The 13,439-nt window shown below is 40.8% G+C and overlaps 1 protein-coding gene across 1 annotated transcript; it reads left to right on the top strand.

The window, feature by feature from the left end:
- The first annotated feature begins 2,734 nt into the window (after positions 1-2,734).
- LOC125158690 (keratin-associated protein 9-1-like) lies at positions 2,735-12,042 on the top strand. Its single transcript, XM_047846021.1, has 4 exons — positions 2,735-3,003; positions 6,635-6,777; positions 9,225-9,232; positions 11,956-12,042. The coding sequence occupies exons 1-4, from the start codon at positions 2,735-2,737 to the stop codon at positions 12,040-12,042; spliced, it is 507 nt and encodes a 168-aa protein (XP_047701977.1).
- The last annotated feature ends 1,397 nt before the right edge of the window (positions 12,043-13,439 follow it).

The following is a 13,439-nucleotide window of genomic DNA, read 5'->3' as shown; positions in this document are numbered from 1 at the left end:
GTCTCGCATTTAGGCCTTTCATCCACTTTGAATTTATTTTTGTGTATGGTGTAACAAAGTGGTCCAGGTTCATTCTTCTGCATTTTGCTGTCCAGTTTTCCAATGAAACTAAAAGCTGGTTTTTTGAAATAATAAACAAAATTGATAAACTCCTACCCAGACTTCTCAAAAAGAAAAGAGAGAGGACCCAGATAGATAAAATCACAAATGAAAGAGGAAAGATCACAACCAACACCACAGATGTACAAACAATAATAAAAGAATATTATGGAAAACTATATGCCAACAAACTGGACAGTCTGAAAGAAATGGACAAATTCCTAGAAACTAACACCTACCAGAGCACAAACAGGAAGAAATAGAAAATTTTAACAGGGCCATAACCAGAAAATAAATTGAATTAGTTATCAAAACCCTCCCAACAAATAAGAGTCCTCAGCCAGTGGCTTCCCAGGAGAATTCTACCAGACATTTAAAGCAGAGTTAATACCTATTCTTCTCAAACTGTTCCAAAAAGTAGAAATGGAAATAAAGCTTCCAAACTCATTATGAAGCATTACCTTGATTCCAAAACCAATCAAAGACTCCACTAAAAAGGAGAATTATAGGCCAATATTTCTGATGAACCAGGATGCAAAAATTCTCAACAAGATACTAGTAAATCGAATTCAACAGTACATTAAAATAATATTCACTGTGATCAAGCAGGATTTATTCCTGGGCTGCAGGACTGGTTCAATATTTGCAAATCAATCAATGTGATACACCACATTAATAAAAGAAAGGATAAGAACCATATGATCTTTTCAATAGACGCAGAAAAAGCATTTGACAAAATAAAACATCCTTTCTTGATAAAAATCCCTCAAGAAAATAGGGATAGAAGAAACATGCCCTAACATCATAAAAGCCCATATGTGATAGGCCCACAACTAATATCTTCAGTGGGGAAAGACTGTTCCTCCTAAGGTCAGGAACACAACAGGGATGTCTCACCACCTTCGTTTAACATAGTGTTGGAAGTCCTAGCCACAACAATCAGACAACAAAGGAAATAAAAGGCATACACATTGGCAAAGAAGATGTCAAACTTTCACTCTCTGCTGATGACATGATACTCTACATGGAAACCCCGAAAGACTCCACAAAAAAAACCTGCTAGAACTGATGCGTGAATTCAGCAAAGTCGCATGATATAAAATCAACATACAGAAATTGGTTGCATTTCTATACACCAATTATGAATCTGCAGAAAGAGAAATCAAGGAATCTATCCCATTTACCATTGCATTATATATTCATTATATATGTACTTATTTATTTATTTACATGTTTTTGTTGGAGAAACACCAACAGGTGAATTGCTTATGTTATTTCTCTATCAGAATGTTTATATTATAGGAGCACCTAAAAATACAAAGTGAATATTAACATACCTAAAGGGAGGAATATACAACAATACAATAATAGTAGAGATCTTTAATACCCTACTTTTACCAATGGGTAGAAGATCCAGACAGAAATCAGTACAGAAACATGGGCTTTAAACAATGTTACAACAGATGGAGTTAACAGACATATATAGAACATTCCATCCAAAAACAACAGAACACATATTCTTCTCAAGTGCACATGGAATATTATCCAGGACAGATCACATATTAGACCACAAAGCAAGTCTTAATAAATTTAAGAATATTAAAATAAGGGACACGAGGGTGGCTCAGTTGGTTAAGCATCCTGACTCTTGGTTTCGTCTCAGATCATGATCTCACAGGTTGGTGAGTTGGAGCCTGCACTGACATGGGAAGCCTGCTTAGGATTCTCTCTTTCCCTTCTCTACCCCTCCCTTACTCATGCTGTCTCTGGCTCTCTCAAAATCAATAAATACAACTTAAAAATTTTATTAAAAAAGAATATTAAAATCATAGCAAGCATATTTTATGACAAGAGTCGAAACTGTATAAATCAATTAGAAAAAAACACTGCAAAATTCACAAATACGTGGAAACTAAGCAACATGCAGTGTACAACCAATGGGTCGAAGAAGGATTCAAAACAGAAATCAAAAACTACCCTGAGATAAATGAAAACTGAAATACAATGGACGGAAAGTTCCACGATGCAGCAAAAGCAGTTCTTAGAGGAAGTTAATAGTGATAAATGCCTACATCAAGAAACAAGAAAAATCTCAAATAAACAACCAATTTTACACCTCAAAGAACTTTAAAAATGAACAACAACAACAACAAAAACCAAAGTTACAATAAAGAAGGAAATAACAAAGATCAGAGAAGAAATAAAGGACACTTCCCATCTAACTATGCCCAAAGGAACATAGCAGGCAAAGGACAATTGTTCTGACCTTTGCTAAGCCAGCAGAAACTATCACATGACCACATCATGTCAAATGACCAGAAATGTAGCTGGTGTTGATTCCTGACTTTCTCATTTCTGGAAAAAGGTTCTTATGTAGTATTCTCAATTAAGAAAGTGACAAAGACTAAATTATTGAACCCTCAAAACACTTTAAAGGAATAACTTCCTCCTTGACAATTCTCCAGTTACTACAAAAACAAACAAACAAACAAAAAACATGTAAACAACACGGAAAGTCCTGTTCATTGGTCCGAACTTTGGAGACACCAGTGCATAAAAATCCCAAAACAGGAGGAAACATCAAAATCTGAGAAACTCACCTCTGAACAGGAACCCACACTCCATGCCTGACACCATGACCCACTCGTGCTGCTCCCCTTGCTGCCAGCCTACATGCTGCAGGACCACCTGCTGCCGGACTACCTGCTGCCAGCCCACATGCTGTGGGTCCAGCTGCTGCCAGCCTTGCTGTTGTGGGTCGAGCTGCTGCCAGCCTTGCTGCTGCCCAACTTGCCGTCATACCACCTGCTGCAGGACCAGCTGCTGCAGGACCACCTGCTGCCAGCCCAGCTGCTGTGGGTCCAGCGGCTGTGCACAAAACTGCTGTGGGTCTAGCGGCTGTGGGTCCAGCTGCTGCCAGCCTTCCTGCTGCTGATTGTCTTACCAAACACCATCTGCACATAACACCCTCCTGTTAACTGGCTTGCCATTTGGGGGCCAAATTTCCTTTCTAGATTTTGGTGAAAGCCAGCGTGCAATCGCCAACATTTTTGTTTCTCATATATGTTTATAAGCTTGTGAATCAGCTTGATGCTGTGCAGAGGACTTCCTCCAAGTCTCTCTCTCCCATGTATGTGGCTCATGTGCAGCTTCAGAAATTCTTGGTACTAAGTTATGGCCTTGGCTTTGATTCTGAAGTCAGGATCACCTGCTCCCTCAAAGTAACTTAAGAAAACAAGTTTTCATGTTTTTTTCATAGATTCCTGCAATTGATTAATAAACTTCATAATCATATTTTCAATGTACTTATGATTCTTTCTCCTACTTTCATTTTTTTATAATCATTTGAGTCATCTCGTTAAATGCAAGTGTTTTACATGCCTTATATGCCTCTTAATAAAGTCTATACCCTAATTCTCCCCATATTGTTTTGTTTTACTGTATTGATATCAGAACTTGTATACATATTGGGTACCATATGTATCATCAAACATGAGCTACACAACAGCCTAACATGAATTGTATTCCACATTTTTAGGTGAGAATATTTCACTGTGTAATTTCATATAGCCAATAATGGACAGACTCAGATTCAGGACTGGATATTTTTTTTTCCTGCTCAAAGGCAACTACTTTTACATGTCAGTAAAAGTAGCAATAATATTTAGTACTGAGGACTAGTAAGCTGTGCAAATGAGTTTCTCCTTTAACAATGGAGGAAATAACCACTCATGTATGCAGATAACATCTGTTCAAAAATCAGTTTCTCACAACTCAGCAAGCAGCAGATACATGTGAGGCCAGGTAGGACTGCATTTTGGAGCTGTCAAGAAAACAGGGAGCCTTTCCCATCTCCATATGTTCAGCCACACGTGCAATTTGTCCCCATGAAATCTTGTTAGCATCCATTGCGTCCTCACAATAGAGTCTCATCTAAACTAACTAATATCTTTGTTTTGTGCAAATCCAATTCAGAATAACCTCCTTCTACTAAACATCTACCACCAGAATGAGAAAATAAGTAATTCCCTGTAATAAAAAAATGGAGCATATATTGCACTCCCCCTAATGTTATGGCCATTTGTCATCCTGACCAAAATGCTATTAAGAAATTTAAGAAAGGGTCACCTGGATGGCTCACTCGGTTGAGTGCCCGACTTCAGCTCAGGTTATGATCTCACGGTTTGTGAGTTTGAGCTCTGCATGGGACTTGCTGCTGCCAGGGCAGAGCCCACTTCAGCTCCTCTGTCCCCCTCTCTTTCTGCCTCTCTCTCTCTCTCAAAAATGAAAAAACATTTAAAAAAATTCTTAAAGAAATTTAAGACAAAATTAAAGACTCAGAGACTGTACAATGAGCACATATGATTTTCTGAACCATCCAAGAAACTAAACAACCTCCTGTATTCTGTGAGGCAACTCTGAAGGATTTGAGGGGAATTAAGAGTGTGTTCCAGGAGGGTGAGAAGAATGTGAGGAAGAAGACAAATAACACAATGTGGGCATTCATAAGAGTTATAATAGAAAGTTGGCATCTGGTCCTGAAATAATGGTGCTTCCTCAGCACTCAGGGATGTGAGGCTTGATTTGGGCTCAAGACTTAGGAACATTAGGCCCCGAGTCACCTCCTGGGAGCAGTGGAGGAATCTTGATGAACCGTGAAGGTTCATTTCCAGGACACATGCCAACATTGTAGACTACATATCTGGGATTCTCTGAAGAAACTGCCAAGACCATGCGAGCCTAATACTGCTTCTTAAGAGCCAGATGATTGGGTGATGAGATGAAGAACTGACACAACCTAGTTCCTGCTACTTTCCAGGTATTGCCCAATCCTTCATGTATTTTATCTTTAATTCTTTAAGAAGAATGGAGAATTAGAAATTAATAATTTCTATGAAGAAATTTTCAACATAGGTATTAAGGTTCCCATTATGGAAATGAGGAAATAGGACTGAGAAGGGTAAAGTAATGCCAGACTTTGGTTTCTCCCAGAATCTACTCTGAAGGATAGAGTCCAGGCATGTAGTTTCTTTGGGGAGGTCAAATCACACTGGTAGAAGTGTGGGGAAGTGACACAGGGAGGGGGCACTTTAAGGACAGTGTCACAGTTTGCAAGTGAACCTTAAACCTGAAAAATATATCATAGATGATGTAACACACACATGATGGGATTCTCCTAATAGCCACAAGGGAGCTGGAGTCTTTTTAAATCAACTCTCCAGAATCGTTGGTTGAGCATTTCTCTCAGTGTGGTACACATAGAAAGCATGGCATTTTGCTGTTGCATGAAAACAGCCCTTAGGCATAGAGATGCAGGTCTGGTAGGTAGAAATTGTCCCCAACACACTTAGATCTATGACATACAGTGGGCATATTCAAGATATTGAGAAACTATGGTTTTCACCAGTCACTCCAATATTTTTTTCATCAGAGTGGTGGGCAGACACAATATCTAGAAGAAAAATAAGACTGAAGAGAAAACAGAGGAGGAGAAGCAAGAGGAATTGAAAGGGTAGAAGGAAAGGAAGGAAGGAAGAAGGAAGGAAGGAAGGAAGGAAGGAAGGAGAAAGCAAAGAGGGAAGAAAAGGGAAGACAAAAAGGGAAATAAGAGAGAGATGGACACAAAGCAGAGAAAGAAGAAGGAAGGAAGGAAGGAAGGAAGGAAGGAAGGAAGGAAAGAAGGAAGGAAGGAAAGAATTAAGAATTAAAAACAATTCAGCACAATAAAGATGTACTCTAAACATGAAGTCACTGACTAGGCTGGTTAACAAGGTTAGGACTAGAATCACCCAACTCACACTGGTTCGTCCATACTGCCCCAGTTACACCCCTGAAAGTCCTACATCCTGAGAAAGCACTCAATCCTAGGCAAATCAGCACTACTGGTCAACAAGGATGTACATTGACTGATGCTTGCTTAGTCCCAGTGTACTGCTGCTGCTTCTACCCACCTGCTTTGGTTATGCCTTGTCATGTGAAAGAGATGATACTGGACATCTCTACCCAAAGGTCCTTGGTTGAACTGAGTTACTACAAGAGACGGATATGCTTGTGGGAGTCTTGAATCAGGCTTTCGTGGGGAAACAGACCTGGGCTCACGCATCTACTAAATTTGTCCCCATGAACATATCAGCATCATGTTCCTCTCCCCAGGAATACTCCTAATCCACATACAACCTAAGGACCAAAGCTGGGGAGGGATCACTGCTCTGTCACTACCCAGTCAAACTGGAAATGAATACATGATCTGATGATCATTGAAGCAAGAGCGATGCTGCTGATGTGACAAATTTCCTTTAATCTGAAAATGTTTCTATGAGTTATTCTCAAATAGGAAACACATTAAACACCTATTTTCTAAAGTTTCCTATCATTTATGGAATGTCTTCTTCTACAAGCCCCCAGTGACTATGGAAAACAATGTAAACACCAACAAGGAAAGTCCCACCCATTGGTCTAAACTTCGGTGGTCCAACACATAAAAGCCCCAGATCAGGAGGAGGCACCAAAATCTGAAAACCTCACCTCTGCACAGGACCTGCCCATCCTCCACCCCTGACACCATGACCCACTCATGTTTCCCCTCCTGCTGCCAGCCTACGTGCTGCAGGACCACCTGCTGCCGGACCACATGCTGCCAGCCAACATGTGTGACTTCCTGCTGCCAGACCACATGCTGTGGGTCCAGCGGCTGTGGACAAATTCGCGGTGGGTCCACCTGCTGCCAGTCATGCTACCACCCAACTTGCTACCACACCACCTGCTGTAGAACCACCTGCTGCCACCCTTGCTGTGTGTCCAGATGCTGCCATCCTTCCTGCTGCTGATTGCCTTGCCAAGAACCACCATCTCCATGCAACATGGTTTGCCATTTGGAAAACAAAGTCACTGCCAATCATTGTTGAAAGTCAGCATGCAATCGCCAACATTTCTCTTATTCATCTGCCTGTCTACGAGCTTATGAATCAGTTTGATGAAGTGTGGACCACTTCTCCCTGATTCTCTTCTTCCATCATCTTATGAGTCATATGCTAACTTCATGCATCCTGATACCGAGTCATGATCTCTGCCTTAACTCTACAGTCAAGATCTTCACCCTCTCCCTATCAGTAACATAGAGAAAGAAATTCTCAGGATTCATACATAGGTGTCTGCAACTACTGTAAGTCTTCAAATTATGTTTTCCTTCTCAGTGTACTCACGGTCCTTGTATCCTGCTTTCTTCTTTGCATGATCACTTTGAAGGTCTCCCTAGATATAAAGGATCTCATCTATATTTCTTAAGAAATTCTGTACCATTCTGAATCCCATATGATCTTTGTTTCCTTGTACAGCATTCTCAATGTAAGGATTTATACACAGGTTGCATATCACATGCAGTATCTATTTGGAGCCTCATACAGTCCTCCACTAATTATTGTCTCCATTTTCAGATAAGGAAATTTCACAGTGGAATGTCATGTACCTGACATGGACAGACTCAGATCCCAGACTGTGTCTCCTGCCTTGATGAAGGGCACTTACATTCATCTCTCCAGACAAGTTAGAAAACATCCTGGGACTGAGCACCAGCAAGATGTTCATCTGAGTGTCTTCTTTGACCACAGAAGTAATATTCTCCAGTATATGCAGGTGACATCTGGGACAAAGTTGTAGACATTAGTATCCTACACTTCAGCCATCAGCAGCGTCATGTGGGGGCAGTGGGACCTTCCCTTTAGAGATCTTGGATCTTTTTGCTGCCTTGGGCTCCATCCAGCCCCTCAGCACTCCTCTGCATCAGATACAGGTGAGCATGCGGTGTCCTCATGAGCCACAGACGTGGCTGAACACACTTGTGTTTGGGTTGTGGAAATCACATTCTTGTTTGGCCTCCTAGTCCTCAGGACCTAATGGCAGAGTTAAAAGGTATCAGACAATTTTATGCCAAACATATTATGCTCCCCAACTGTAAGGCAATTTGTTATTGTGATCAAAATGTTACCAAGACAATTAAGGAAGGACAATGTCAGGGACTGAGAGTCTGTGCAATGGGCATGTATGACTTCAAGTAATCCATGAGCTCTGAACCATCTATAGAACAAACACTATCCATTATTTTGTGAAGGAACTATGAAGCATTTGAGGGAAATAAAGATGCCTGTTCCAGGGTGGTGAGAAGAATGTGAGGAAGAAAAAGAGAAAACAAGGTGGACATTCATAGGAGTTGTGATAGACAGAAGGCTGGCGCTTCTGGTCCTGAACTAATGGTGCTGCCTCAGCACTCAGAGGTGTGAGGCTTGATTCAGGCTCTGAGAGGAGAAGGAGAATTAAGCCTTGGGTCACATTCTGGGATCAGTGGAAGGACCTCTGATGAGCTGTGAAGGCTCATGTCCAGGGCACTTGCCAACATTGATGCCTACGTATCTGGGATGCTCTGGAGAGACTGCCAAGACTAAACTTGCCTACTTCTGATTCTTAAGAGCTGGGTATCTGTGTGACAGGATGAAGAACTGACATGACCCATGGTCCTACTACTTGCTAGGTATTGACCAAATGCTTCATGTACATTATCTTTAAATCTTTCCTTTTATTTTTTATTTTAATTCCAATATAGTTGATTTACCATGTCAAATTCATTTCAGGTGTACAATATAGTGATTCATCGTTTCCATACAGCACCCAATGCTCATCACAAATGCACTCCTTAATCCTCGTCACCTATTTCAACCATTCCCCCACCACTGTCTCCTCTGGTAACCATCGGTTTGTTCTCTCTAGTTAAAGAGTCTGTCTCTCTTTTCCTTTGCTCTTTCATTTACTTTTTTAAATTCCACATGAGTGAAACCATATGGTATTTGTCTTTCTCTGACTGACTTATTTCATTTAGCATTATACTCTCTAGTTCCATCCATGTCGTTACAAATGTAAGACTTCATTCATTTTTATGGCTGAATTATATTCCATTGTAGATATATACCACATCTTCTTTATCCATTTGTCTATCAGTGGACACTTGGACTGCTTCCATATACTGGCTATTGTAAATAATGCCGCTACAAACATAGGGTTGCATGTATCCCTTTGAATTAGTGTTTTTCTATTTTAGAGGTAAATACCCAGTAGTGCAATTACTGGATCATAAGGTAGTTCTGTTTTTAACTTTCTGAGGAAACTCCATACTGTTTTCCACAATGGAGCTACCAGTAGTACAGGAGAGTTCCCTTTCTCCACATCCTCACCAACAACTGTTGTTTTTCTGTTGTTGGTTGTAGCCATTGTGACAGGTGTGAGGTGCTATATCTTATAATTTTGAATTTCATTTCCCTGATGATGAGTCACGTTGATTATCTTTTCATGTGTCTGTAGGCCATCTATAAGTCTTCTTTGGAGAAATGTCTGTTCATGTCTTCTGTCCATTATTTAATTGGGTTACTTTTTTGGAGGTGTTGAGTTGTGTACATTCTTTACATAATTTGGATACTGACCCTTTTCAGATATGTCGGTTACAAATTCTCCCATTTCGTAGGTTGCCTTTTAGTTTTGTTGATTGTTTCCTTGGTTATGCAGACACTTTTTATTTTGATGTAGTCCTGATAGATTACTTTTGCTTTATTTCCCTGGCCTCAGGAGACCTATCTAGAAAAAATTTGCTATTATCAGTATCAGAGACATTACTGCCTGTGCTGTCTTCCAGAATTTTTATGCTTTCAGGTCTCACATTTAGGTCTTTAATCCATTTAGAATTTATTTTTGTGTATGGTGTAAGAAAGTGGTCTAGTTTCATTCTTTTTCCTGTAGCTATCCAGTTTTCCCAACACCATTTGTTAAAGAGACTGTCTTTTTCCCATTGCATATTTTTGTCTCCTTTGTCAGAGACTAATTGACCATATAATTCTTGGTTTATTTCTGGGTTTTCTATTCTATTCCACTGGTCTGTGTATCTATTTTTGTGCCAGTTCCATACTGTTTTGATTATTATGGCTTTGTCTTGAACTGTGATAACTCCAGCTTTGCTTTCCTTTTTCAAATAACTTTGGCTATTTGGGATCTTTTGTGGCTCCATACAAATTAGAATTATTTGTTCTAGTTCTATGAAAAATATGCTGTTGGTATTTTGATTGGGATTGCATTAAATTGGTAGTATCTTTAATTCTTGAGGAAATTTTCAACATAGGTATTAAGGTTCCCAATTGTGGAGATGAGGAAATCAGGACTGAGAAGGGTAAAGTAATGTCATAGTTTGGTTTCTCTAGCAAGCTACTCTGGGGAGGACAGATCACACTGGTAGGAGTGTGGGGAAGTGACACAGGGAGGGAGCACTTTAAGGCCAGTGTCACAGTTTGCAAGTGAACCTTAAACCTGAAAAATATATCAGAGATGATGTAACGCATACACACATTGGAATTCTCCTAATAGCAATGAGAGAGCTAGAGTCTTTATAAACCAACTCTCCAGAATCATTTGTTGAGCATTTCTCTCAATGTGGTATGTATAGGAAGCATGACATTCTGCTGTTGCATGAAAACAGCCCTTAGGCATAGAGATGCAGATCTAACACACTTACATCTATGAAATATGGCAAGCATATTCAAGATATCATTGACAATCTATGGTTTTCACCAGTCACTCCAATATTTTGTTCATCAGATTGGTGGACAGACACAGTATCTAGAAGAAAAATAAGACTGAGGAGAAAGCAGAAGAGGAAGAGCAAGAGGTATTGAAAGGGAGGAAGAAAGGACGGAAGGAAGGAATGAATGAACGAACAAACGAATGAATGAGTGAATGAACAAAGGAGGGGAAAGGGAAGAAAAGACAGAGAAAAAGAGAGACAGACATAGCATGAAAAGGAAGAAATGAAGAATGAGAGACAGGGAGAGGGAGGAAGGAAACAAAAGAGTTAAAAATTAAAAACAATTCAGCACAATAAAGTTGTAGTCAGCCACATTAAGTCACTGACTAGGCTAGTTAGTAAGATTAGGACTAGAATCATCCAACTCACCCTGGTTTGCCCATACTGCCCCAGTTATACCCCTGAAAGTCCTATATCCTGCAAAAGCCTTCAGTCTTAGGTAAATCAGGAGTACTGGTCAACAAGGATGTACATTGACTGATGCTTGCTTAGTCCAAGTGTATTGCTGCTGCTTCTACTCACCTGCCTTGGTTCTGCCTTACCATATGGAAGAGATGATGCCAAACATCCTCTACCCAAGGGTCGTTGGTTGAACTGGGATGTACAAGTGGGGTAGGGTGCTACAAGAGACAGATATGCCTGTGGGAGTCTTGAATCAGGCTTTGGGGGGAAAGAGATTTGGGCTCAGGCACGAATTTAATTCATCCCTATGAACATATCAGCATCCTGCTCCCCTACTCCAGGGATACTCCCAGTCTACATGCAACCTAAGAAACAAAGCTGGGGAGGGACCGCTGCTCTGACCCTACCCAGCCCAGCAAGAACTTGAATACATGATCTGATGATGACTGAAGAAGAATGACACTGCTGATGTGACCACTTTCCTTTAATCTAAAAATGTTTATATGAGTTATTCTCAAATAGGAAACACATTAAATATTTATTTTCTAAATATTCTTGAAATTGTGGAACTTCCTCTTCTACAAGCCCCCAGTGACTATGGAACACCATGTAAATACCAACAAAGAAAGTCCTTCCCATTGGTCCAAACTTTGGGGTCCAGTGCATAAAATCCCCAGAACAAGAAGAGGCACCAGAATCTGAGAAACTCACCCCTCAGAAGAAGCCCACTCTTCACTCCTGACACCATGACCCACTCGTGCTGCTCCCCTTGCTGCCGGATCACTTGCTTCCACCCCACGTGCCATTAGCCCAGTGGCTGTGGGTCCAGCTGCTGCCAGCCTTGCTGCCACCCAACTTGCTGTCAAACCGCCTGCTGCCAGCCCAGCTGTGGGCCCAACAGCTGTGGACAAACCTGTAGTGGGTAGAGCTACTGTGGGTCCAGCAGCTGCCAGTCTTGCTGCAGCCCAATTTTCTGTCAAACCACCTGCTGGAGGACCACCTGCTGTCAGCCCCGTGGCTGTGGGTCCAACTGTTGCCAGCCCAGCTGCTGCCAGCCCTGCTGCTGCCCAACCCATTGCCACACTACCTGCTGTAGGACCACCTGCTTCCACACTTGCTGTGTGTCCAGCTGCTGCCAGCCTTTCTACTGTTGATCCACATACTAAATCATTGTGTGACAGAGACCAAAGTTCTCTCAATCATCAGTTCTCCAATTACTGTCCCAAAGTCTACTACCAGGCTTCATTGGCATCCAGCATGCTGCCACCACCTTTATTAGTCATACTCGTGATTAAAAGGCTCTGCTAGTATGCATGTTGCTGCAAAGAACTTCAGTCTTATAGCCTTCATCTTTATTTGCTGTTTATCTCTGATAGCTGTAGGCATTCTTTCTCCTTGACCTACAGTCATTGTGGCAGCCTTGCAAAATGATCACCACTTTCCCTCTCAATATCACAAAGCACAAATTTATGATTTTTTTTGTTTCTTTCTTGTGTACTATTTCATTATAATCATTTTTATATACTTATTCTTCTTCTTTCTTGCTTCCACCTTTCATAATTACTCTGCATTGTCTTCCCAGATGTGGGAAAGCTTTTCTGGTTCCTTTCTAATAAAGTCTTTGCTATCTTCCAGCCTATATTATGATTTTGCTTTTTGTAACCCATTTATTTTAATGCCAAGCATTAATAGTTCATTTCACAAGTATTTTCTATGCTAAGCCTGACAATGACCTCTAAACTGGCAGAACTAGAAAGATCACCTCCCTTTTACAGATGAATAATGGCCACTTGGCTAGTTATGGACAGGATTTGGTCAAGGGCTATAGCCTCTAATTCTAGCTACAGGGTCTTACATTTGCAATGTACAAGAAAAACAGTGGTCTGTGCATTGGAAAGACATTTGTCTTGTATGGCATGTATATTACTGAAAATAAACCTTTCTGTGTGCAAATGATTTTTCTGTTCACAAATGTATTTTCCCACCTATTCCCCAAAGCTCAATGACCACTTGTACATGTAAGGACAGTAGGCAGGTTTTAAGAGCCATCCGACATGTTTAAGCATCCATTATATTGCTGGCAGTGTGCCAGCATACTGAAGCCTAAGGCCTATGTACAGATCCCTGTTGTTTGATGTCAGGGAATGGCATTCTGGCATGGTCTTTTTCATCTGGCCACATGTAGTGTGGAACATAGAAAAGAGATCAGGTAAAACCATAGCCTCAGCCATATTTCATGGACCTCTAAACTTCCATTCCATTTTTTCTCATATCCAGAACATGGACACAGCACTGGGAATTGAGCTAACCACACCATGGAAAT

This window comes from Prionailurus viverrinus, unplaced genomic scaffold, assembly GCF_022837055.1.
Source record: "Prionailurus viverrinus isolate Anna unplaced genomic scaffold, UM_Priviv_1.0 scaffold_35, whole genome shotgun sequence".
Taxonomy (NCBI): domain Eukaryota; kingdom Metazoa; phylum Chordata; class Mammalia; order Carnivora; family Felidae; genus Prionailurus; species Prionailurus viverrinus.
The sequence above is the reverse complement of the archived record's forward strand: the minus strand, read 5'-3'. Positions and strand labels throughout refer to the sequence as shown.